This window comes from Anarhichas minor, unplaced genomic scaffold (assembly GCF_050575085.1).
Source record: "Anarhichas minor isolate MPS153535 unplaced genomic scaffold, ASM5057508v1 ptg000003l, whole genome shotgun sequence".
NCBI classification, from domain to species: domain Eukaryota; kingdom Metazoa; phylum Chordata; class Actinopteri; order Perciformes; family Anarhichadidae; genus Anarhichas; species Anarhichas minor.
Genome location: NW_027466449.1, coordinates 19,205,140 through 19,232,500, shown reverse-complemented (window position 1 = coordinate 19,232,500; position 27,361 = coordinate 19,205,140). Strand labels below are relative to the sequence as shown.

General features: G+C 43.9%; 2 protein-coding genes across 2 annotated transcripts in view; both read left to right on the top strand.

Annotated features, from left to right (window-relative positions):
* LOC142950799 (neural cell adhesion molecule L1.1-like) overlaps positions 1-7,653 on the top strand; it is a 21,572-nt gene extending 13,919 nt beyond the window's left edge. The window contains 12 exon segments of the mRNA XM_076092401.1: positions 1-58; positions 448-518; positions 610-835; positions 2,381-2,487; positions 2,634-2,904; positions 3,078-3,200; positions 3,866-4,042; positions 4,130-4,243; positions 4,523-4,672; positions 4,915-5,046; positions 5,181-5,253; positions 7,404-7,653. The exon segment at positions 1-58 is cut by the window's left edge and continues 149 nt beyond it. Of these exon segments, the coding sequence (XP_075948516.1) occupies positions 1-58; positions 448-518; positions 610-835; positions 2,381-2,487; positions 2,634-2,904; positions 3,078-3,200; positions 3,866-4,042; positions 4,130-4,243; positions 4,523-4,672; positions 4,915-5,046; positions 5,181-5,253; positions 7,404-7,653 (1,752 nt within the window).
* A 6,339-nt stretch (positions 7,654-13,992) lies between these two features.
* On the top strand, positions 13,993-27,358 carry LOC142960046 (6-phosphofructo-2-kinase/fructose-2,6-bisphosphatase). The gene is made up of 14 exons (XM_076101637.1): positions 13,993-14,392; positions 17,841-17,966; positions 18,058-18,154; positions 18,281-18,347; positions 18,841-18,915; positions 19,019-19,075; positions 19,740-19,861; positions 22,190-22,397; positions 22,488-22,634; positions 22,774-22,878; positions 23,603-23,732; positions 23,968-24,030; positions 24,134-24,198; positions 24,755-27,358. Exons 1-14 carry the CDS (start codon positions 14,311-14,313, stop codon positions 24,812-24,814), a joined length of 1,404 nt encoding a protein of 467 aa, XP_075957752.1. The 5' UTR covers positions 13,993-14,310; the 3' UTR covers positions 24,815-27,358.
* The last annotated feature ends 3 nt before the right edge of the window (positions 27,359-27,361 follow it).

Genomic DNA, 27,361 nt, shown 5'->3' with positions numbered 1-27,361 from the left:
GACATCGGCCTCAGCGACCCCAGCAAGCCCTCGGACCACCACAGCACGCCGCCGGCCGGTAAGCGACGCGGGGACGCCGTCTCTGTGACGTCTGTGAAGTTTTATTAGTTTTTCATTTGAAGCGGTTTGGTCAGAAGTTTTTATTCCCACATGAATCCCGTGTGTTTCTCTTGAGATCATTAAAGGAATAATTCAACATGTTGGCGTTACGCTCATGATCCACATGTGCTCCCTAAGGCCTTAAACCCTCAACCTCAGAGACTAATAATAATAACAATAATAATAATCATTTTATTTATAAATAAATAAATGTTTGATAAGTAAATCTGTGTGATGTAATCTCTGACTTCATGTGTTTTATGTTCCATCTTTAATCCCTAATGTTTCTGAGTACATTGAATGTGCCAGGCTGAGCACACCTGTGGTGTTCTCTCTTTATAACCTCAGTTCCTGCGATGAACCCCAGCGGTGTGCGCAGCGAGTCCACCGACCCAAAGACTCTGATCATCACATGGGAGGTGAGAACTTCAATCTGAATGCATCGTTGTGTAAAGCGTGCTCTTGAAGTTTCATCTGAATCCGTCTCATATTCCGCGTGTGTCTTTGCAGGAGATGGACAAGCGCTCCCATAACGGCCAGGGCTTCCAGTACAAGGTGTTTTGGCGGAAGGCCGGAGGGACGGATGTCCGCTGGAACCACGCCGACGCACAGGCTCCGCCCTTCTTGCTGAACAACACGGGGACCTACGAGCCGTTCGAAGTCAAAGTCCAGGCGGTGAACTCACTCGGAGAGGGACCGGCACCGGAGCCAGAGATCGGACACTCGGGAGAGGAAGGTACGCCTGAACCCTGTGTGTGTGTGTGTGTGTGTGTGTGTGTGTGTGTGTGTGTGTGTGTGTGTGTGTGTGTGTGTTTGTGTGTGTGTGTGTGTGTGTGTTTGTGTGTGTGTGTGTGTGTGTGTGTGTTTGTGTGTGTGTGTGTGTGTGTGTGTGTTTGTGTGTGTGTGTGTGTGTGTGTGTGTTTGTGTGTGTGTGTGTGTGTTTGTGTGTGTGTGTGTGTGTGTGTGTGTGTGTGGTCAGACTAAATGTCTCATTGGAAGGAACTTGTGTCTGTTGTAAACGATGAATAGAGGATCTTTATACGAGGCTCCAAATACAGATCTGTGTAATTACGTCCCTCATGAAAGAGGTCAAAACCCTCTTTTATACACAAAGAGTCTGAAATTATCTCCCAATGAAAAGTCTTCACATCACATCCAGGCTTGTTCTGCAGAAATGTCAAATCCAGTGAAAGAAGAGACGAAGAGTCGGCCGACTCGTCAACATGACGCCATCTTGTTTGTGGTAGAAACCCACAAACAGTTGTTCTGCTGTGCAGCTGGTTCGCTGCTCTCAGTGGTTTTCTGAGGCAGAAATGTCTTCAGGTCAACAGTCAAGAGCCTCAGTGATGGTGGAACACAACCTCAGTCTCAGTTCGGTGCATTCATCACCAAGAGGTCCAGATGTTCACCGTCACTCCGGTTATGCAATCGAGTGAAGTGCTTCTGCTCGGAGGCTCCATGAAGAAAATAGATATTAACATAAAAAGACTTAAAAACAAACCGATATCACAATAACTATAATAGCATAAACATAAGAAGCATCTAAGATAAAACAAACAATCCATTGTCGCTTGTTGTTGTTGTAAATGCAGACGAGGGACGAGATCTTTAACTAGAAATACCAAACGACTTAAACCTAAAAACTACTTCACATGAAAAACCTCAAAAGAACCCGAATAAGGAGCCAAAGACTAGAACGCAACGGGAATCGCTTCAGGTGTAGCCTGAGACCTGGCCTGTCTGGTTGGGGGTACAGGTGTCTTTAATATGAGGATCTTATTTACCTTGTTGTTGTTGTTGTTGTTGTTGTTGTTGTACTGCAATTGAGAATCAGCAGGAAGTCCGTCCAGCATTCAGCTCTCTTTAATCAGCCGTAGTTGTTGTTGGGAGTGCACCATCTGCCTCAGACATTTAATTCATTCACCAAACATTATCTCCGCCAGGAGGATCATGAGATTGGGTCACGCGTGTGTGAGTGCGTGAGAGCGTGCACCCCTGTGTCTGTCCGCGGCTGATCTCTGGTTCTGCTGCAGGGTATTTTTTGGTGGTAGCAGTGATCACATTCAGGTCCAATGCGTCTGATTCATTCACTGAAGATTCAGCATGTTTTCATTTAAAAAGGATCTCACAGAAAACAACAATGATTCTTAATTTAGAGAAAGATTTTTGTTTTGTTGAATACTTGCTTAAGTTTATTCTTACAGCAATCTCCCCCCCCCCCCCCCTCTCTCTCTCTCCCTCTCTCTCTCTCTCTCTCTCTCTCTCTCTCTCTCTCTATCAGAGCCGGAGGAAGCTCCCACTGGAGTCACCACAGCCGTGATGAACAGCACCATCAGAGTCCAGTGGAACGAAGCCCAGAACGTCCGAGGTCTTCTGCAGGGATACAAGGTACCAGTTATACAGCAGCTCAGTGCTCTCTGTCGACTCATGGTGACGCAATGATGAACACCAAAATATTTTATTATTTATTTTAATTTGCACACGTATAAGACTGCATGACATCCAGGTAATGAAAAATAAGAAATGTTGGTCAGATCTACATCAGGAGGTTGGGTCCACGCGGCGGTCGCGTCCGGAGGTCTCTCGGAAAACTGCACGGGGAGAAACATAAAGAGGGCAAGCTGGAGCGAGGGAAGGAGAGCGAGACGGAGAGGAAGTTGGAGGTGGTGGTCAACGGCACGAAGACCTCAGAGGAAGTGACGGGGCTGCAGCTGTATACGCGGTATGAGCTGTCCGTCACCGTCTTCAACAGCAAAGGGGAGAGTCCTCACTCCCCACCGCACCACTTCAGCACCCCAGAGGGAGGTGAGTCCAGAGGAAGAGCAGCTTCAAATGGTGATAGTGAGAGATGTTCTTAATATATAACTCTGTGTGTGTGTGTGTGTGTGTGTGTGTGTGTGTGTGTGTGTGTGTGTGTGTGTGTGTGTGTGTGTGTGTGTGTGTGTGTGTGTGTGTGTGTGTGTGTGTGTTTTCTTTAGCGCCTGGTCCTCCGGCATCGTTGAGGTTTGAGAGTCCCTCAGAGAAGGCCCTGATCCTCTACTGGACCCCTCCAGATGAAACCAATGGCGTCCTGCTGGGATACAGGGTCCAGTTCCAACAGGGTGAGAGGTTTGATTCTGGTTATTTTCATCCCAGTCGCCAGGAAAAACAATGTTATCTTGTGTTTCTGCAAAGGACACGTTGAGTGACAACGTTTTTGCATTCAGTCAGAGCAAGTGACGGAGTATATGGAGCGACCGTAACTGAAAGTTACTCAGTATAAGAACGGGTATAACAAGCGAGGAAGTCCATAGAGAGTTGGCTGGAGAGCGCTGTTTGTGTCCCACATGAAACCAGAACTAAATGTTGACTCTAAGCTTGTATCTTGTTAAGTAACGTAACGTGTTTCTACAGCAACCCAGAACGGACAAACGGACTCTTTTTATGTTACCTTCAGGCCACCGTAGCTCACCGACACGGAAAGAGAGCGTTGAGCGAAGGGTGTTCAGTTGGTTGCAATCTGCAGCCTCACCACTAGATGCCACTATATCCCACACACTGCTCCTTTAAAATTGTAATCTGCTAATAATCCCCATTTTTACTTAATGTATTGGTAATCCAACTACGTCTTTTTTTCCTGCAACAGTTATGAAATGCAGTTATCTTTTATTTGTATCCTGAAGTTTAACAACGTTTCATCTTCTATGTCCTTCCCCCTCCAAGCCTGAGTCCGTGTTACTTTCCAGCTCTGCTGATGAAACTCCCTGGTTTGTGTTTTTACCTGCAGAGGTGGAGAGCAAAGACAGCCTGTGGAAGATGGAGACCATCATCGACCCCAGTGTGACTCACTTTGAGCTGGACTCTCTGGACCCCAGCAGCCATTACAACTTCCACGTGATCGCTTACACCGCCGCCGGATACGGACCTTCTATCGCGCGAAGTGGCGCCACCCTGCTGGAAGGAGGTGAAACTGCTCTCCTCTCATTTATGTCAACTTTAGTCTGAACTTCTTATTCAATCCCTTGTTCCTGTTTTTTTTGTCTCCTTGCAGTTCCTCCGTCCCACGTCAGCATAGTTCCCAGTAACACGTCGCTCAACCTGAGCTGGGTGCCCGGAGAGCGAGACAGGAACCACGGCTTCGTCATCCGCTACCTCAGGAAGAGTCGTAAGAGAAGGGTGGAGGGAGGAGAGGGAGCAGCTGTTACTGTTCTGCTTAATGACCGTCATGAGCATAACCATTATCAGTTAACTGAACACGTGCTCATAGCTTCATCTATTTGATGAGTCACTACCGCTGTGAGAGGTGGAAACACGTTCTAGATGAAGATGTAGAAATGAAAATGAAAGATGTTTGATGGAAATAAAGAAGAGGAGAAAGAGCAGAGAGTGAGGAAACGTTTACTGATCTGTGACGGTGCTGTGTATGTTTGTGTGTTTGCCACAGCCGGGTGCGAGTGGACGGACTCGGAGGTGGTGAACTCCACGCAGGGTTTCTATTCGCTGACAGGCCTCCAGCCCGGATCCCAGTACCACCTCATGATCAAACACGGGAACGACACTCAGTGGGAAAACACGACGTGGACCATCGGACCAGGTATTTGTGTGGAAACGTGCACAATCACACCACTTAGAAATCATAGAAGAAGAAAAAAGCAGAACATGCCTAAGATTTATCAAAGCGTAGTTCTCCTCCTCGCTTTACGTCACGCGAGAGAAGTTTCAGTCGGTTGCAATCTGCAGCCTCACCACTAGACGCCGCCAGATCCAACACACTGTACCTTTAACTCATTGATCTCTCTCTCTCTCTCTCTCTCTCTCTCTCTCTCCGTCTCTCAGTGCCGTCGGTGATGCCCGGCGGGTTCGCCGCCAAAGGCTGGTTGATAGGACTCATCAGCGCCATCCTGCTGCTGGTGCTGATCCTGCTCATCCTCTGCCTCATCAAGCGCAGCAAGGGCGGCAAATACGCAGGTGGGACGGACAACACACTCACACGAGCGGCTAATCACACACACACACACACACACACACACACACACGGGCACATTCAGACTTCACTCTGTTGTCAAGAGTTTGATGTTGAGGGTTTCTTATTTTCCCCACAGTGAAGGACAAAGAAGACAAGGAGGTGGACTCTGAAGCTCGGCCCATGAAAGATGAGACCTTTGGAGAGTACAGGTGGGTTCAGCCTCTCTCCGAGTCTTTCCCTGAAGGATGCCAGAAACACGTCATCATTAACACATCATCACATCCTCACATCATCGCATCGTCGTGTAACATTAGTTGGGTCTATTGCATATTGTAAAGCTGACGCTTCAATGTAGATTTGTTTCATTTTCAAATCAAAGCAGAAATCAGATCGTATGCAACGTTCTGGTTGATTTCAAGAGTTGACCGCTTCAGCTGTTCTGTCTTCAGGCCGCTGATGTTCCTGCTTTATGCAAAGATTTGATTGGACGCATTGAAACACGTTCGTTATCAACGTAGATGGAGAACTAATGGTGTTCCAGTGAATCTGTGCACAGATAGGGGGCGCTGTCATGAAAACTGAACTACAACTAAAATGTCTCTTCTTTAGTTTCAGATATTTTCATGAAAAGAGAACATGGGGCGTGTGATTTAAAGAGCAGCTATTATGCTGTAGCATACGGCCTATTAAAGCTATCGTAGGTAAAAAAGAAAGAAAGTAAACTACGGAGGAATAGGGGGAATATTCCAAGAGAGAAATCTGAATTGTATCAGTTGAAGTAATAATATATGGAGATATTCTTTGAGATTAAAGTAGGAAAATGTACGAGGAAAAACTTGAATATTCTCTGAGATCAATCAAATTGTGCAAAACCGTTGTAACGGCAGTCAATATTTTAGTTTCTTTCTCGTAAATGAATTACTTTAATCTCAGAGAATATTCAAAAAAATATTCGCGTGAATTTAGCATTTTAATCTCGGAAATTCTGAGTGTTTTTTTTGGTTAATGTACTTTAATCTAAAAAATTCTTAACTTTTCTCTCTGAATATTTCCCAATGATATTTGATTTAAGTTGGACATGTAACAGCGTAGAAGCATAAAGTAGCAAATAAAGTACCTCAAACTTGTATATAAGTACATTAGATGTACTTTACAGAGCAGAGAGGGAAGAGCGCACTGCTTTTAACATGTGGACTCTGATGCACGTCCTCACTAACACCCCCACTGGGAACATGTTCCTCCTCATCCCACTGCTTCAAATATTAATAACTTTATGTTGGAATGAAATGCACTAATGCTGCTCGCTTCATTTGGTCTTTGGCTCTAACTCTCCCGGCTCTCTTTCCTCTTTTATCTCTCACATTCTTTTCTGTCTGCAGATCTCTGGAGAGGTGAGGAAGTTAACTGCCTCTTTAACTCTAACATGCATATCTCACTTCTTTGTGCCACTCTGTTGTGTGTTGTGATGGTGTGTGATCAGATTTGATTGATCCTGTTCAACAGTTATGTGTATTTATAGCAGTGTAGTTATGTGATGTCCTTATTCCATCAGTACAGTCAGAGTCATGTCATGTGTTCCACTTGTAGGCAGGCTTTTATTGTGAAAAACCATCAGGAAGTGTTGTTGTTAACAGTAGCTTAGCTTATTTCACAAACGATGCCAAAGCGCTCGTCTGCACGGAGGTTGTTCAGTGTGGATGCAGCCGGAAGCTTCTTATTAGATATGTGCTGATTTGCATACATTTCCAAAACAGAAATCTGAATATTAGATAAAGTCAGGTTCAAAGTTCTTCTTTTATTTTGTTGACATATTAGAGTCAAAGGTTTTTACTGACTGATATCTCTTTATATCACAATGTGTATAAATGAGTGTGTGAGTGATGTGTGAACCTTCAGCACACAGAGAGGAATGAAACAGTGAAGTTTGGTGAATGTAAGAGCTGCTGAAGTGGAGATTTATCATCAGAGTCTGAGAACAAACTCATTGAGAGGAAACGTCCTTTAAAGAGACGTTTAGTTACATTACAGACATTTAGAGACTCTACAGGTGAACACATGAACTCATAGATATCACCATGAAACTTCACCACTTCATCACTCACATTAAGAGGAGTATTTATTGTATTACAAGTTTTCTGAAATGTTATGTTTAAATATGTAAATGAGGCATTATGTAATGGTAACTTTTGGTGAATTTAGCAGAAATCTACAGACGTAAACAGACAAAGTAATAAAATAAATGTTTTATTTCTTCTAGTCTGAAAGAAGACGTGTTAGAGAAACATAGACCTAAATCTCATAAAAGTGTGTCTGTAGTCTCTGGTTTTGAGGGTTCACGGTGTTTCTCTGTTTACTTCAGCGAGGCGGAGGAGAAGCGCTCGGACAGCCAGCCGTCTCTGAACGGGGAGAGTAAGCTGGGCAGCGACGACTCTCTGGCCGAGTACGGAGACAGCGTGGACATCCAGTTCAACGAGGACGGCTCCTTCATCGGCCAGTACAGCGGCCAGGGGCCCGTCCCCCACGGCCACGAGAGCTCCGGCCCCGCCTCCCCCGTCAACGCGGCCCCGCCTCCCCCCACCGCTCCGTCCATCCTCAACCGGCCCAGCTAGACACACACACACACACACACACACTACACAAGAAATAACACACGCACACACTTGCTGCCTGCAACCAAACACAAAGGGACAGGCCACTCCTGACTCCACACACACACACACACTGTCTCAATACATTCCACAGTTGTTTACAGGATGTCTCGCCTTTTCTACTCCAAGTTTACACACACACACACACACACACACACACACACACACACACACACAAGCAAACCCATCAGATCAGACAGAACAGACGAAGGCGGAGGACTGGATCCAGTTGCACCAGCTGTTCATGAGTTCAAACCAGTTAAACATAAGAGCTTGTTTGAGTTAATTAGAACCAGTTTCACCACACAAACTAGTTCCATGACTCAATATGAGTCACCATTAAGGCCAACTCACAGACTCAGCGTCTGCTTCTCTGTAAATGACGTCATCCGTCACAGGTTGTCTCTGCGGACGCTGTGTGACCAGAGGTCTAGCTGGTCGACAGCAAAGCGGATGCTTGTTATGAAGAGAGTTTGTACTATGAGACCTGCCTGTTACCTACATTTATATAAACATATTTATTTAAAGGAATGCAACGACAACTAACTGGCGCTGAACTCCTGGTAAACAGTCGTGGTTCATAACCAGCTGGAACGCAGTGGCACCACGGAGCGACACAGACCATCACTTGTGTTTTTAAATGCTTGCGCCTCCACGTGACCTCAAGGCCTCAGCTCTCTCAGCACATGGCTCAGTTAAGCTCGGGTTTCAGGTGGTAGTGAAGCCGCGCATGAGCACCAGAAAATGGCGTAATCACCTCGTGTGTGGTGTAGTGGTCGCAACGCTCTGAATTGTTGTACCTTGCCGGCATGGTCAGAGCTTTTCAGACACGACTGTCTAGAATAGATAAAATCACTGTTTACATGTCTGGGGATTAATACAAAGAAGGTCAGTTAGTTATTAAATGCTTTAGAAACACGAGGTCTTATCAAGCTACATTTGAGTAAATAGTTTACAGCCAAATCAAACAGTTTACAGGATATTCAACCTCTGTTTCTTTATAAGACATTTAAGACTTGACTTGTTTCTTTACAGGGTTTGTATGAAGGTAATAAAGTATATGAGATATGAGTTTACAGATTATTTGTGGCGTTTTAGCGGTTCCGCTCGCTGTCTCTTTGATTCTTCGCAGCTCATTCTGTTCTCCCTCTGGTGGTTCAGACAATAATGCAACAAACAGTGGTTTCTTTAGAGGATCTGTTAGTCAGGCGGAGCAGACTAACAGATCACCTCCTGGCTTTGTCAGCTGAGACTTCTCGTACGTTTGACAGAACCCACTTTAGTTGTTCCAAAACAAACAGCTGGTGCAACACGAGTCCAATGAGAGGAAGATGATGGCTGAAGTGATGAAGAGTGAGACATTAACAAAAAAGGGGGAAATTTCATCTCGTCTGACCAAATATGTCTCCTGTTCATCTTGTACAAACGTATTCATTTTCATTAACACATTTAGAGTCATTGTTTTTATATATACACTATATATATAAACCACCATTTCACCTTTTTGTGCATTGTCATCAAACGTCACCACTACGTGTCTTTGTTTACGCCGTTATTAATATTTATTTTGCGTGCATGCGCGGCTGCCAGACCTAAGATGCATGCCCCCCCCCCCCCCCGAGGCATTGAAAGACCCTTCAGCTGGTTTTAAGAGTTTAAAGACTGTTAGTGTGTGTGTGTGCGTGCGTGCGTGTGTGTGTGCATGTGTGCGTGTGTGTGTGTGAGTGATTGTTCACACTCTCCATCTCTGCTCTGTAACCCGCAGCGATGGGAGATCTGTTGCCTTAAGAGAGCCTCCTCTCCTCCCTCTTCCTGTCCACCCGTCTGTCAATCATCCATTTAACGCTCACACACACACACACACACACACACACATTTCCATCAACCTTCAGCAAAGTTTAAAATGTGCAGGTACCAGGATGCTACGGTGGCCCGGAGAGCTCATAGCACTGCAAACAGAGGGAACACCAACGGAGACCGTTTAAATTCACGTCATGATAATTAGTGAAAGTTAGTGTTTGTTGTTTTAACATCCTGATCGCACAACTCACATATTGTGTGTGATATCATTTGAACTTTAAAACAGCTGATCTGTAAGAGGGTTGAAGTTAGATGAACAGCAAATATGTGCGATAATATGTGAATCCTGCAATACGGAAGTTTAAATAAACGTGTTTATTAACTTCATAAAACACAAACCATGGCAACAATTTTATATTTTGTCTTTTTTTTAATTTTCTTATTTAACATTTGTTTAACCAGGCGGCTCATTAAGAACACATTCATCACTTCTGGAGACAGTTATCTTACACATCATTTGCATTGAGCTTTCCAGGCCACCGTAGAATTGTGATTACAGACAGAAAGACACACACACACACACACACACACACACACACACACACATTTATACACTGATGCATGCATAAAGTGGAGGACTATGGGAACCACATGGAGGGCCGGTCCTTTGTAGCAAAAACCATATGGGACCCTCTGAAGGAGAGAGGAAGAGGAGGACATGAGGAGGAGGAGGAGTTGACAGATAGAGAACCTGACGTATCGTTCTCTGAATGTAAATAGAACCTTGAGATTGTCATTTTTTTTATTTCCATTGCTTCTTTTATAAGATGATCAAATTGTAATTTTCTTTTTGTATTATCTGTTGCTCTGTTTGATTTTTGCTGCAGTCTTTGTATCACCCCCCCCCCCCCCCCCCCACCACCACATTTAGAGAAGACTAGAATCATAGCGAGACCCCCCCCTCCCCCCCCCCCCCCCTCATCGAGTTCCTTTATAGCGCTTAGCGATGCAGATGATATTGATTATGAAGGAGTCATAAATGTTAACATGGACGGTTCGATACCAGAGATCAATCTTAATACTTTTTATTATTTTGTTGCCAGAAACAAACTCCATGTGAGTGAATGACGTGACGCCTGATCATCAGACCGTGTTCTGGACCCTGAGAGTTTGTTTTTACTGTTTGTGGAGCAGAAAGGAGGACGGGAGTCACTTCACACTGAAACACAGCGGTAGCTTTTTTTATTATTGCCGTCCACAAATCCCCACAAAACCCAAAACCCAACAACATGTTAGTCCGTCTCTAAATACTTGCTGACTTCCTGCCTGTGGCTCTCAGCTCCTTTAGGTTCCTACTGGAGACGTCGATCTCTAAAGTCTAAAGACAAACACTCAGCTAACTAATAATTATCTGTGGCTGATGTTCTTCCACAAAAAAAAGTTGCATTCTTGATTAAATACAAGAAATATATAGTTTCATCAGTGATTCACTGAAGTTTATTGAACAAACAGGAGGAGATAGTGACTTTGTTTGGGACTATTTCCAGCGGCGGATGAATCCACATTTGGTGCTCTAGTGAGTGTTTGTATGAGGGAGTTGAGCCAGAATGAACTACAGTGTGATGATGATGATGATGAAGGAACAGTAAGGCTCTTTGATGTGTTTTAATGGCGCTCTTCGATTCATTTAACATATGGAGAAAAAGTCTTATAAGTTAACTCACGATCCAACATGAAACAGCAGGATGTTCACAGGAAGTTTGCTTTTATTTTTTGTCCTGGTTTGTAACATTGATGCCTTGTCAAACGTCTCCCAGGTCTCGGCTGTCTCTCTGCTCCTGATGCTGTCTGTCTGTCTCTCCGTCTATCTGTCTGTCTGTCTGTAACTGTCGCAGCCTTCTTTTATACATATAAACACGATGGGGGGGAAATGAAACAACATAAAAAAGTAGTAAAAAAAAAAAAACGACAAAAAAAATGTAGGTATAAATATTAACAATACTGCTATTGATAACAGTGCTATTATCAGTTGGTACCGTGGTAATAACAGGTCAGTGACGACAACACGACGAATGAATCAGTATCACTGCAAGGGGCGTGTGTGTGTGTGTGTGAGGGGCATTCAACGCACACACATATACAGGGGGGGGTGTTCTGCAATATTGAGGTGTGCTGATGTTGTACCTGCTTGTTGCATTGTGCGCTGAACTGTATCTGACAAACTAACCCCAGACTGTCAACTAATAAATAAACATGGATACGCATATCCTGAACAGTAGCTTCTCTTCTGTGTGTGTGTGTGCGTGTGTGTGTGTGTGTGTGTGTGTGTGCGTGTGCGTGTGTTCTTGTACATCAATCTCTGAGAGGATCAGTGTAGTTTTCGGCCTCCTTTAATCTCCTACACTCTTCACACGGGGGAGACGTTTCAGTTGGTTGCAATCACAGACTGTATAAAATAAGTGGGCGTGGTCATTGTGATGTCACTCATTGGTTGGTGGACTGATGTTTTAAAGCCTCGAGTTCGACGTTTTGGTCGTCGTCATGTTGGATTACGGTCGTCGCCATCTTGGCTTTTTGCAACCTTAAACAGTTATAAACTCAAACAGACAAATTTCATTTTATAAGTTTTATTTTTCAGACTTACAACGCTGCAGGTCTGCTTAACACTTACACTTACAAATCAACGTTTACTAAATTATGGGTCAATAAAGTTAGTCAACACACGTCTCTCACTTGGTTCCTCTCGGTTTTGTTGTCTGTTCTCTCACTCTGGTGGCTGTTGTTTGTGTTCTTCTGGAAAATGGTCACGTGATCGGAGCGAGACGAATCAGGGAAGGACACGTCGTGACTGCTAAGAACCACTCAAGTGGCGAACGTGGGTGTCTAAGCGTTGACGCCGTCCACACTACGAGGTAACCCCGGACTTTTCAACCTCATCCGTCCTCAGGAGCGTTTTTAAACGTATCCGTTTTCGGTGCTTTAAAACTCCGGTGTAGTGTGGACGCTCAGTGTAAACAAAGCAAAAGATATGCGTTTTAAAATGGAAACGAGTAGTGTGGACATGGCCTAAAGCCCCCCCCCCCCCCCCCCCCCCCCACTCCATGTATTACCTCCGCCTGGCAAACGAGCTGAATGAGTTTTACTGTTGCTTTGAAAGACAATGGGACAGTCCCGACCCCATCCCCCATGATCCCATCCATCAGCTCCAGACCACCAGGTCCCCCTCCCTCAGCTCAGCAGGGGCCCATACCTCGGGCGGTTTAAAAGTCAGAACCCCCACTAAAGGAGCCGGCCCAGACTCCGTCTCTCCCTCCACCCTGAAGCAATGTGCTGATCAGCTGTCTCCGGTTCACAGACATCTTCAACACCTCCCGGAGACATGCCACGTACCAGCCTGCTTCAAGGCCTCCACCATCATCCCCGTCCCCCAAAAACCAAGGATCACAGGACTCAATGACTACAGGCCCGTCGCCTTGACCTCTGTGGTCATGAAGTCTTTTGAGCTCCTTGTCCTGTCCCACCTCAAAACCCTCACCGACCCACTCCTGGACCCCCTGCAGTTTGCCTACAGAGCCAAAATGAGCCGAACAGTCGAGGCAACCAGTCCTAGCCAATCACAGCACAGTAGGGCGGGACTATACTGCTTATGAACCAACTCCGAATAGTCACATAATGGTAGTGGATGGAAACAAGCACTTCATCGCATTTTCTTTGGATGATTTTCTCGAAATGTGATTAAAATGTGCGGTACACTTATATGGAAACATGGCTACTGTCTACAAACACTGTACTGTAGAACCCCACTTGATCTAGTAAACTATAACTTTATTTCTAAAATTGTTGGAGTGCCCCTGTAAATTTTGCTGCGACAATGTCATTGCATCTTAAAAGGTATCCAACCATCTTGCATATAAGAAGTTTGTGGACTGACATTATAGAGCCTCTACTTCAGCAATTTCGCTGTCGCCATCTTGTTTTTTTGCAACCAGTGAACAGGAAGTGACCATATCTGGACTGAGGAGTGACGTAGAGACGCCGTATACGTCTCTGGTAGAGACCTGTCAATCACCGTGTAGCCCCGCCCTAAAGCATCCCCTGCTTTATGGTCTGTTTGAATCTAAATGGACCATAATGTACTAAATGAACATCATGCTGTATTGAAGAAGACTTGAAACTAGAGATTGAGACCATAAACTCATGTTTACAATGTTTACTGAGGTAATAAATCAAGAGAGAAGTAGAGTCATTTTCTCATAGACTTCTATACAACCAGAGGAGTCGCCCCCTGGTGGACACTAGAGAGAATGCAGCTTTAACACATGAAGCTTTGGCTTCACTTTTCAAAAACTGGAAGTTATCGCCTGTGTACAACTAATAAACAGTATTTCTGCAATGGGACACACACACACACACACACGCACAGCGAGTGAGCGCGCAGCATCAGTGCTGCTGGCAGCAGCTCCCCAGAGGACGGAGGAGAGGCGTGGTGGATGATGGGAACGTTTATTTGAGCAGAGACCAGTTAGAGCAGTTTTTTGTCATCGAGGAAGGAGATTCGGTAACGACGGGTTACAACTAGTTTCCCTGACGCAGATGGTGTGTGTGGGTGTGTGTGTGTGTGTGACCCGAGGAATACTAAACTGAAAGGGAGCACACTGAGGACGACGACCACATTTTAAGGACTATTTAGGCAAGCTGCAACTTGCCTGCATCGACCGACCATCACACAGCAACGGAGCGGAGGCAGCGACACACACATCTGCCCATGCTACACGCACACACTCTTATAACACACTCCGCCAGGAATAGATTGGGAGGATGAACGGAGCGACGATTACGCAAGAGCGGACCGAGCCGCAGGGGGCCGCGAGGAGGGCGCTCCGGTTCCAGCGGCCGCACGGTGAGTGACAGCAACACACACAGCCGACGGTCACATGTCCGTGTTAAACAGCAATTTATGTAACACAAAAGCGCGCGCGCGCGCGCACGCATAAACTAGCCCACTTCCTCTCTTTCATTCATTCGTGTAGCAGCTTGAGAGACTGTGCGCGTGCGCGGCCCCGTAACGCAAACTGTTGATCACTCTCATTGATTAATGAGCAGAGCGCGTGGCTATAGCGTCACCGCCCCACCAGCGGTGCTGACGCTACACAAAAACAAACACACTTACTGTTTGAATCGGTTTCATTCAGACACACGTGCACGCGCGCACACGTCTGCATCCTTCTGTAAGTTATGTGGTATTTGTCTGCGGCAGCCGGCCAACATTGGGAACAGCACGTGCTGCCTGTGTCTGTCCCTGCGGCGGCAGCAGCACGCGGAGGTGTTGGGTGTCGTCCGCCCCGGTGGACCGGAGAGAGAGCTGCACGCTCGAGGAAGCATGGCTGCTCCGCGGGGACCCGGGTGTCAGGAGGGCCAGGCGGTTATTTTGGGAGAGGGTGGTGTTACGAGGAGCGACCCACGTGTCCGATGAAATCTCTGCTTAAAGAAAACTAATGGAGTCCAGGAAGGGCGGGATACCGGCGCGGCGCGTGCGGTGCCAGAGCACAGGTGAGGTTTGAACAGGAAGCTTTAAGAGCAGACAGATGGACGTTAACCTCATCTCTCTCACACACACCAACCTCTCACACACACACACACACACACACACACACACACACACACACACACACACACACACACACACACACACACACACACACACACACACACACACACACACACACACGCACGCACGCACACACACTGCATGAAATGACTCAGTAATAATTGTTTCCTGGGAACTATGTGCCCTCATCAGGTGAGGTGACAGCAGCGGTGTTGAAGTACTCATTAAGTAGAAGTACTACAGTGTAAAGCTACTGTACTACAAGTACAAGTCTTGCATGTAGTTTCTCCAGTAAAAGAGATGGAAAGTACTTCAAATACATTTACTCAAATACTGTAGGTACTTGAGTTCAATTTTAAGATAATTCTACTTGAGTATTTCTATTATTTATTAGTTTACACGTTTAATCCAAAATGTTGCAGAGGCAAATATCGTACTCTATTATTATTATTATTATTATTATTATTTTGATGAATTATTGGGGGTATCTTCTTCCTTTATGAAGTCCTGAAAATGTTCAGGAACATGTCCTGCATGAGCTCATGTGTGAGTGAGATCAGGGATCGACGTCCAGGGAACATCTGTTCCTCCAAGACCTCAGAACGCTTCAGGGGAAGTGCAGGGACGCTTTCAACCAATCACAGGACTCCGCTGATGACGGATTCCAATCCGTGACTTGTTTTGATTAAACATTTAATTAATTCATAATAACTCCTCCTCAGTCCTAATATTTCCGTTTGGCTACGGCCAAATACTGAACTCGAAGTTTCAAAACAAAAAATGTACTAAAGTATTTGAGTAAAAGTACTCATTTAACTTGCTTATGATTTGAACAGATGTGTGTCTTCACATGTCACTGTTAACATCACCAAAACATGCAACGACCAACAAGAACACTCACAGTAAACATCCAGTATGTCTCTCTCACACACACACACACACACACACACACACACACACACACAGGTTACATTAGACATCATCTGACATGATCATAAAGGAGCTGCTCAGCGTGGTCCCTCGACTCCGCTTCCTGTACGCATGCTGGGGCAAAGTTTAGAGTTACAGTTAGTGATTAGTGGACGGCCTCATTCTGACAGAGTGACGGCTGAATCGACCAATCGGAGACGCTCCCATCAGGTGTGCCGACTGACTCGAACTCCTCCCACCCTTCCCAACCAACAGCTGACATCGTGGGAGAAAGTTCAAAATCAGTTCTCTCACCTGGAGAGCGTCTCTTTATCTCGTCGTCCTGTCACACACACACACATAGTACAGAGGTTTTACGCACACACACGCGCACACACACACACACACACACACACTTGGCTGGTGAAGCCATGTCACAAAGAACGCTCACTCAAAATCCTCTGGAGAAAACATGGGGTCCGTGGATGAAAAGCAGGATGAGCCAACGCAGAGGCTGTGAGTAGCAGACACACTAACACACACACACACACACACACACACACACACACACACACACACAGCCTGACACTGCTACATTGCTTGTTTTCGTCTCACTTCAGTGTAACAAGTCGATACTTGTGCATTATTCTATCTCAGTTTAACTTCACACCAGATGTGTTCCACATCTATTTCTATTTTCCCCCCAGAATTTTGAAAGAAATCAGACGCAGGTTCTTCCCAAAAACAGATCTCCTTTAGATCGTAATAACCTCCGTCTCTCTCTGAGGTCTTTCATCTCTTTCCATCGCTTCAGGACATCTTTGTTTTTTCATCTTAAATCAACTTCTTTATGCTTTTAATTTGTGCTTAATATGCTGATGTGATTCGTTCATTTATTGTTTTCTTGTACAACAGCGGAGGGCTTGTGTGTGTGTGTGTGTGTGTGTGTGTGTGTGTATAGGACCTCTTAAATGAGATGCTACATCTCAAGGGGTTATTCTTTAATAAACTCATGAATGGAGGTTCAGTGGAGCAGCAGAGGGAACGTTTCTGTGTTGGTTTGTTTAGAGGATCTTCTCTGTGAGAGACCGGAGGGACGTTCACCCCACAGGGCCACCGTGAGAACACGTGGTGTTGGGCCTGATGTGAAGATCTTATTAAAGGCGCCTCCTCTTAGTCCCTTTGTCCACTAAATGGTGCATTTTGGTCTCAATCCACTAAGATCTCTTTAGTTGATTAGTCGTTGATTATGCTGAATGACATATTTCCCAAAACATTTCTGGCAAACAAAAGATTTAAAGATGTGCTTTCTGTGTGATTCTTTGTGGAGAAACTCAGTTTTAACGATTAAATCTTAAATGCACTTCGGATGGATAAACCCGGTCAGGTTTGGTTCTCTTCTGTGCCCAAAAGATGCTTCAACAGTGGTGGAAGAAGTACTTGGATCCTTTACTTGAGTAGAATATGAACAGTGTTATCAGCAAAAAGTACATGTTGTTCAGTGAAATGTCTCCTGTGACTGATATTTCATTAAATATGATATTATTCGACAGTGAAGCATCAATGTCAGAGCGGCGTGTTACCGTTGTAGCTACTTTTATCTACTTTACATACAGTTAGTTTAGTACACTGGGTCCCGAGCTCAGGGTCGGGCCCCTTCAAAGGGTCACCAGGTCAATCTGAGGATTGAAGAAACTAAGGTCTGATACACAAAACTTTCCAGTTTTTGTGCCTCCGTGTCGGCGACAGTCCGTTCTCGTTAACGTGAACGCCTGGTGTAACAAGATATAACATATACATAACCCTCCTGTGTGTGTCTTGTGTGTTTCAGCGTCGGTGCCCCAGTTCACCAACTCCCCCACTATGATCGTGATGGTGGGACTCCCGGCCCGAGGGAAGACCTACATCTCTAAGAAGCTCACCAGATACCTGAACTGGATCGGAGTCACGACCAAAGGTGTCGCATCACAGTGATCACACTCAAACCTCAAACTCATCACGTTGTTGTTTCCTCGTGTTCTTACAGAGATATCTTCTTTTTGTTTCAGTGTTTAACGTCGGCCAGTACAGAAGAGACGCCACTCGTTCCTACAACAGCTTCGAGTTCTTCAGACCCGACAACACCGAGGCCATGAAGATCCGCAAGTATGAACCGTCTCACCGCCAACGTGTGACTTTACATATAAACCGATCAAATATGTATGAAAGCGTCCAGATCAGATTGGCCTTCTCTTAGAAATATGGCATTCTTAATGTTTTTTCTGTGCACAGAGCTTGTGCCATCGCTGCCCTCAAAGACGTGTGTGACTACTTCACCAGAGAGCAGGGGCAGGTGGTGGTGAGTTTGACCCTAAAATCAGTATGTTTTTGATGCAACTGTAGGAGAATGAACAGTAAACAGTGAGTCTTATATCGATAGTTATATATTAATAATGACTAAGGATGCCCCCCAAAATGAGAACCGGTTCTAAATGAGTAAAATCCTGGAGTATTGATGCGGTCCGGAGTTAACGGTTCTGCTATCGGTACTTTAGAAGTTCCGGAGTGAGACATCCTCGTCTCAGACCTCCTCTTTGTTCGAGGAGTCGCCCCCTGCTGAACATTAGAGAGAATGCAGGTTTTAAGGTTGCATAGTTTCAAGTCAAAACCCCTAAAATGTTCATAGGTTAGGACCCCAAAACCCAATATCTCCTCCTATCTTTTATGGCCTGTAGAATTAACGTATTTAGGCTAATAATGATTACTAATACCAGCAGATTTACACGCTTACATTTGAATAAGTACTTGTTTTTGTCCCCACTTGAAGCACTGATCACATTTGTCTCTTTTAGGTTTTTGATGCCACCAACACCACGCTGGAGCGCAGAGAGGTCATCCTCCAGTTCGCCGAGGAGAACGGTTACAAGGTTTGTTCTTGGGTTGATTTGTTTTTTGTTCCGTTACATCAACAAAAACCTAAGAAATGAAACATCTGCTCCAATCTCTCTCTTTCTTTTCTCACCCGTCCAGGTTTTCTTTGTGGAGTCGATATGTGACGATCCAGAAATCATCGCCGCAAATATTAAAGTAGGTGAAGTGTGTGTGTTTGTGTGTGTGTGTGACCAGGAAGTTGTGGGTCCAAGATCACTGCTTTGAGCCAAGAGCTGTTGGGAGCCAGAGCTCCCAGTGTGCCTCTTATTTGTGTTATTGGTGGAACAGACTGACATTCTGACGATCTGCCAAGTCACGTGTGGCGTTTGTTCCAAAACAAGAGAGTTTGAACATATGGAGAATGATCTTCCTGCTGGTATCACAGTTTTTAATTTCACTTCCCCTTTTTTTCCTGTTTTCTGATTCACAGCTGCCTCAAAACTGTAACTTCTAAAATCCTTTATGCGCTTAAAAATACAATGTTAAAAAAATTACCAAGATTTTCTATCGTAAAAAAATGTGGCTTAAAACTGGATAAAAAAAGTCTTCTTTCATGTCTTCTGGCGAAGAAGGTATGACGACAATAACTGTTGCTTTGGTTAAAACACAACATATATAACGTCTGTCAAGTTATTTCTTTAGACATTTTGATGAGAAAAAGTTGCATATTATATCTTTAAAAATGTGTATTTTTTTGGGAATTGGAATCTTTTCTTCTGGAACAGTTGTGAGAGCAAAATGAAGGATGAAAATGTTCTCTCTGTCTGTCTCTGTCTCTCTATTTTTCTCTCTCTCTCTCTCTCTCTGTCTCTCTGAATAGCAAGTGAAGTTGAGCAGTCCTGACTATGCAGACCGTGACAAAGAGGAGGCCGTGGCCGACTTCCTGAAGAGGATCGAATGTTACAAGTTGACCTATGTCCCGCTGGATGACAACAAGGACAGGTGAAGTCCTTATCCAGAGATACTAAGGATCATTCATCTGCAGATCTTGCTGTTGTTGGGGAAAATACTCATTTTTATAGTCATGTTATCTTATCTAGAGATACTAAATCCTTATCCAGAGATACTAAGTCCTTATCTAGAGATACTAAGTCCTCATCTAGAGATACTAAGTCCTCATCTAGAGATACTAAGTCCTTATCTAGAGATACTAAGTCCTTATCTAGAGATACTAAGTCCTTATCCAGAGATACTAAGTCCTTATCTAGAGATACTAAGTCCTCATCTAGAGATACTAAGTCCTCATCTAGAGATACTAAGTCCTTATCTAGAGATACTAAGTCCTCATCTAGAGATACTAAGTCCTCATCTAGAGATACCAAGTCCTCATCTAGGGATACTAAGTCCTTATCTAGGGATACTAAGTCCTTATCTAGAGATACTAAGTCCTTATCTAGAGATACTAAGTCCTTATCTAGGGATACTAAGTCCTTATCCAGAGATACTAAGTCCTTATCTATAGATACTAAGTCCTTATCTAGAGATACTAAGTCCTCATCTAGAGATACTAAGTCCTTATCTAGAGATACTAAGTCCTTATCTAGAGATACTAAGTCCTTATCTAGAGATACTAAGTCCTTATCTAGAGATACTAAGTCCTCATCTAGAGATACTAAGTCCTTATCTAGAGATACTAAGTCCTTATCTAGAGATACTAAGTCCTCATCCAGAGATACTAAGTCCTTATCTAGAGATACTAAGTCCTCATCTAGAGATACTAAGTCCTCATCTAGAGATACTAAGTCCTCATCTAGAGATACTAAGTCCTCATCTAGGGATACTAAGTACTTATCTAGGGATACTAAGTCCTTATCTAGAGATACTAAGTCCTCATCTAGAGATACTAAGTCCTTATCTAGAGATACTAAGTCCTTATCTAGAGATACTAAGTCCTTATCTAGGGATACTAAGTCCTTATCCAGAGATACTAAGTCCTTATCTATAGATACTAAGTCCTTATCTAGAGATACTAAGTCCTTATCCAGAGATACTAAGTCCTTATCTAGAGATACTAAGTCCTTATCTAGAGATACTAAGTCCTCATCTAGAGATACTAAGTACTCATCTAGAGATACTAAGTCCTCATCTAGAGATACTAAGTCCTCATCTAGAGATACTAAGTCCTCATCTAGAGATACTAAGTCCTCATCTAGGGATACTAAGTCCTTATCCAGAGATACTAAGTCCTTATCTAGAGATACTAAGTCCTTATCCAGAGATACTAAGTCCTCATCTAGAGATACTAAGTCCTCATCTAGAGATACTAAGTCCTCATCTAGGGATACTAAGTCCTTATCTAGGGATACTAAGTCCTTATCTAGAGATACTAAGTCCTCATCTAGAGATACTAAGTCCTCATCTAGAGATACTAAGTCCTTATCTAGAGATACTAAGTCCTTATCTAGAGATACTAAGTCATTATCTAGAGACACTAAGTCCTTATCTAGAGATACTAAGTCCTTATCTAGAGATACTAAGTCCTTATCCAGAGATACTAAGTCCTTATCTATAGATACTAAGTCCTTATCTAGAGATACTAAGTCCTCATCTAGAGATACTAAGTCCTTATCTAGAGATACTAAGTCCTCATCTAGAGATACTAAGTCCTTATCTAGAGATACTAAGTCCTTATCTAGAGATACTAAGTCCTCATCTAGAGATACTAAGTCCTTATCTAGAGATACTAAGTCCTCATCTAGAGATACTAAGTCCTTATCTAGAGATACTAAGTCCTTATCTAGAGATACTAAGTCCTCATCTAGAGATACTAAGTCCTCATCTAGAGATACTAAGTCCTCATCTAGGGATACTAAGTCCTCATCCAGAGATACTATGTCCTTATCTAGAGATACTAAGTCCTTATCCAGAGATACTAAGTCCTCATCTAGAGATACTAAGTCCTCATCTAGAGATACTAAGTCCTTATCTAGAGATACTAAGTCCTTATCTAGAGATACTAAGTCCTCATCTAGAGATACTAAGTCCTCATCTAGAGATACTAAGTCCTTATCTAGAGATACTAAGTCCTTATCTAGAGATACTAAGTCCTCATCTAGAGATACTAAGTCCTCATCTAGAGATACTAAGTCCTTATCCAGAGATACTAAGTCCTCATCTAGAGATACTAAGTCATACTGAGTTTCTCATTATAATGACTTATTTTCATCACAGTTCAGAAATGGGCTTCCATGAATCTGATTGTTGAATGAAGATGACTGTCGAGTACTGCTGCTCTGTTTGAATCAAACCATTCATCACGTCCTCACGCAGGAGCTTGTCCTACATCAAGATCTTCAACGTGGGCAGCAGGTACCTGGTGAACCGGGTCCGGGACCACATTCAGAGCCGGATAGTGTACTACCTCATGAACATCCACGTCACCCCGAGGTCCATCTACCTGTGTCGCCACGGCGAGAGCGAGCTCAACCTCGTGGGTCGCATCGGGGGAGATTCCGGGCTGTCGCCTCGCGGCGCAAAGGTCAGGAGTGTTTGGTGTCTTTTTTATTATACACACACCCTGTTTCTTGTCTCATGTTATCATGTCCTCATGTGTGTGTGTGTGTGTCAGTTTGCCAGTGCTCTGGGGACGTACATGCGTGGGCAGTCCATCAGCGACCTGAAGGTGTGGACGAGCCACATGAAGAGGACCATCCAGACCGCAGAGGCCCTGGGGGTCCCGTATGAACAGTGGAAGGCCCTCAATGAGATAGATGCTGTGAGTGTGTTCATCCAGTTTTTATACAGTTTGTTAGTTTGTATATTGGAAGATTATACAAATATTTAAACTCTGTTTGCTGTGTGAGGAAGAAGGTTGTGTGTGTTTTAGACATTTGTTTCTGTGTTTTCTGTCTCAGGGGGATTGTGAGGACATGACGTATGAGGAGATTCAGGAGAATTACCCAGAGGAGTTTGCACTGAGGGACCAAAACAAGTATCGGTACCGCTACCCTAAAGGAGAGGTGACCACACCCCTTTTTTACTCGTTTTATTTGAATGTCTGTGTGTGTTTGAACTGTAACAGATCGGGACTTCTTATGCGGGAACAAACACTGAATTTAGTTAATTTAGTTTTAATCAAAGCTCAGACTGGGCGACAATATTCTATGGAAGCCCATTTCTGCCACTTTGATAAAAAAAAAAATACTAAATAATGTAAGTCACTATAATGACTTAGTGTCTCTAAATAATGGGTGTTATCAATATTTTAGTATCAATGTACTAAATCCAAATGTTTTTCATTATTTTGAGACAATAACTGGTCTCTCTCTCTCTCTCTCTCTGCTCTCTCTCTCTCTCTGCTCTCTCTCTCTGTCTCTCTCTCTCTCTCTGTCTGTCTCTCTCTCTCTCTCTCTCTCTCTCTGTCTCTCTGTCTGTCTCTCTGCTCTCTCTCTCTGTCTCTCTCTCTCTCTCTATGTCTCTCTCTCTCTCTGTCTCTCTCTATGTCTGTCTCTCTGCTCTCTCTCACTCTCTCTCTCTCTGTCTCTCTCTCTGTCTCTCTGCTCTCTCTCTCTCTGTCTCTCTGTCTGTCTCTCTATGTCTGTCTCTGCTCTCTCTCTGTCTCTGTCTCTGTCTCTCTCTCTCTCTCTCTCTCTCTCTCTCTCTCTCTCTCTCTCTCTGTCTCTCTCTCTGCTCTCTCTCTCTGCTCTCTGTCTGTCTCTGTCTCTGTCTCTCTTGATGAACCAGTCTTACGAGGACCTGGTCCAGCGTCTGGAGCCGGTCATCATGGAGCTGGAGAGACAGGAGAACGTTTTGGTCATCTGTCACCAGGCGGTTATGAGATGTCTGCTCGCCTACTTCCTGGACAAGACTGCTCGTGAGAAAAAGACTACATTCATATCCAATAACATTTCCTCCTGTTTGTCTGATTAAACACTACAGTGATCAGCTGTTTAAGGGGATTACTGATGAAACTATACATTTGTGTTTTTAAAGATGTACTTTCTTCAGTAGGAACCAATGGGCTTGGAGCTGAGAGACAGACAGGAAGTCCTTTCATCTATGCCATGTTATAATGAGATAAATGTGACTCTGTGTGTCCTGTGTGTCAGATGAGCTGCCCTACCTGAAGTGTCCTCTGCACACGGTGCTGAAGCTCACCCCGGTGGCCTACGGTGCGTCTCTGCTGGACACGTGTCCTCAGCACCATGACTCCTCTAATCTTTACATCGTTCTCTGACTCGTACCTGTGGTGGTTTGTGTTTTTTATTCTCTCAGGTTGTAAAGTGGAGACTGTCTTCCTGAACATTGAAGCTGTCAACACTCACAGAGACAAACCAGAGGTAATTGAATTACTCTTTAGTATTTCACAAAGAGGAGGAAGGTAGTAATTTAGATGTTGTTTTTCTTTTGCTGTAATCAGTTATTACAATTTACTGTGATATGTTTAGTATATATATATATATATATAAATGTGTGTGTGTGTGTATATATGTGTGTGTGTATATATATATATATACGTATATACGTGTGTGTGTGTGTGTTTGTATAGACGTGTGTGTTTGTATATATGGTATATATTCATGTGTGTGTGTTTGTATATACGGTATATATTCATGTGTGTGTGTGTGTGTTTGTATATACGGTATATATTCATGTGTGTGTGTGTGTGTGTGTGTGTTTGTATATACGGTATATATTCATGTGTGTGTGTGTGTGTTTGTATATACGGTATATATTCATGTGTGTGTGTGTGTTACTTGGTTGTAAGAAGACACTGGTTACAGACTGTAACCAGTAGATCACAGTGAACCTGTAACAGCTGGTTGAGGGTGTGAACACACAGAACAGTAAACTCTGCATGAAGGTAAATAAAGTATCAGTTTGTGTCTTTCTCAGAACGTGGACGTGGACAGAGAACCGGCGGAGGCTTTAGAGACGGTCCCAGACCACATCTAGAGGACGCTACAGGGAGCTGGTCTCGCTTCCACCCAGAGCCTTGTGGGAAGTGATGTAATGAAGTAACCACAGTGTTCATTATTATCATGGTGGATGAAGTAATGAGACGTTTCTGCGATGGCGGCCTCCTTCCATTGTAAATGCACTTTATAATGCAGGGCTCAGGCCACATGTGTGTGTGATAAATGAAGGAGAGGCTCCTTTACTGTGAAAAATGAGCTGCTGAACACTGTTCACGTCACCTTCTCCTCCTCATCCCGTCGTTCTGTTGCCCTCCTCTTCCCCACTTGTACTAATTGCATTAATCATTCAAGCCAGTTGTTAACTGGACCCGGCATGTCGGTGTGAGCCGTCTCTGCATCATGTTATCTTGTCTCTGTATTCACAGAGGTGCATCATAAGAGAGTCCACAGGACTGTGGCGTTACTCTGTTATCAGTGGTCTCAGTGGTGCAGGACGAGGAAGAGGAGGTTTCACAATGCTGAATGAGGCTCAAGGGGACAGTTTGCTATTTTGAGAAATAGACTGATTCGCTTTCTTTGCTGAGCGTTAGATGAGACTAAAATCTGACTAAAATCAAAAATACATATTTTTCCTCTTACCTGTCGCTCTATTTATCAATCTAGATTGTTTGGCTGTGAGTTGTTGGCGACTGAAATGGGAACAATATTGTGCTTTAATGCACCAAATACTTTGTCTCACAAGTCTCTTAACAGAAATGATGATCCTCAGATCCTCAGACCTCGATGTGAGCTGTTTTCATGTCGGAACTACAGTTCCAACATACAAACTGCTCACAACAAGATCTGTTACCTATTTGTTTTTGTGCTTTGAGCACCAAAACCGAGTGCCATATTTACCCCCTATATGTTTAGAGAAGGCAGACATCTCTCAAACTACTGACTCTAAAACAACCTCGATTGGTAAAAAGCTCTACAGGTAAGAGGAAAAACATGCATCTTTGATTTTGTGGTGAACTGTCCCTTTAAATCTGAACCGCTTCGTAAGTTTTGAGTCATTTTCAGTCTGAATCACACCGGTGGGTTTATTCTGGGTGGAGGTGCAGGTGGAGGTGTCACTTTGGTGTAAATGCTGAATGAAACTTGCAAAGTCACACCACACATCCCACAATCCTTTGGGAGGGACACTAGAGGACAATTGGAACTTTAACTGCCCGAATATACCATGATGTGCCTCACACGAGTCCAAGATACATGATGATTCTATGCACCCTCCATTCTCACACACACACACACACGTGTGTGGCAATATGTTTTTCTAACTTTGACATGTGTCGTTGTATTGAGGATCTGGTGCAATGTGTGTTTTTAAGAGGTTTACTTGGACCTGAGGTGAAGATGTGGGAGCTCGCACCTCTTAGTCGGGCTTTCTTTGGGTCCAGTACTCCTGGATGTCATGAAGCTGGTCATCCAACGACTCCGTTGAGTTCATGTAAAATCAACAGAACCGTGAGGATGAAATATATTATATCACAGATTTACTCATCAAACATTTCTTTTCTTGTTGAAGCCGTTTGGACCAAAACAAGTAAATAGATTTCTGATAGTTACCTCTGATCTCGTGAGGACGGAGCCTGGAGGACGTTTGTGGTAACGTCTATTATAATGTAATATTATAATAGTTACACCATTTCAAGCTCCTCAGTCTGTCACACTGAGACCTTCACCAGGTGAGCTACGTCTGAGGGTTCAGGGTTTAAGGGCTCAGGCCTCAAGGCAGTTTAAATCACAACTTGAGAAGAATAACGAGCTGTAAAAACATGTAGGGTCCAGTCCTTCTGCTGAAGTGCTCACAAACAAACTGAAATTAAAGGCTATAGCTTCTATTATTGGATCCTGAGCTGCAGTCACACTAGTTAAATAAACTAAGTTCAAAGCTGCTATGAAGCTTCATGTATTTAGTTTGTTCGGCTTTAAAACAGAAACGTGCTTTCACTGATCTGTTCTTTGTCATTTTATGAACTCAGTATTTCTTTGTCATGATCTGATTATATTTTTAGATGTGATGCTCCAGCTTCATGATACCGAGTTAAACCCAAAGACATCCGGCTAACTCTTAATACACACACACACACACAGTGTCACCTAGGGAGCAAATAGAGAAACAATAATGAACACAATCATCTCGGGGGACCTTTATTTATTTAGGTCTTTACGGGATACTAGCACATATTTACCATGTAAATTAACTCGTTCACTTCCTCCCACACAATGTGACGAGTGTCTGTCAGAAAACTAGAACTGCTCCTTTTAAAGCACACATCCTGTTGTTGTGGTAGCAAACGTACGAAGTCGTGCTTCCTGTTTGTCTTTATGTTCGTGTACACGTCCTAAAGCCTGTGCTGTGTGACCACTGATGTCATAGATGGAGTTCAACAGCAACGAGAGAGAAATGAACGAAAAGTCTAATTCGTTTATTTGAAGGTTCCCCATCGCTGACGTAGAACCGGTTCTCACAGATCTTTATTTTCTGAGCCGCTACCTTCTTAAAGTCCTGGCAATAAAATAAACAATGGATACCTGAGTA

Bases quoted from the DNA above. Each gene is read 5' to 3' on its own strand.
- LOC142960046 (XM_076101637.1), top strand. From the start codon at position 14,311: ATGAACGGAGCGACGATTACGCAAGAGCGGACCGAGCCGCAGGGGGCC. The intron at 17,967-18,057 runs GTGTCGCATCAC...TTTTTGTTTCAG, and splicing joins GATCGGAGTCACGACCAAAG to TGTTTAACGTCGGCCAGTAC. The intron at 19,862-22,189 runs GTGAAGTCCTTA...GTCCTCACGCAG, and splicing joins CTGGATGACAACAAGGACAG to GAGCTTGTCCTACATCAAGA.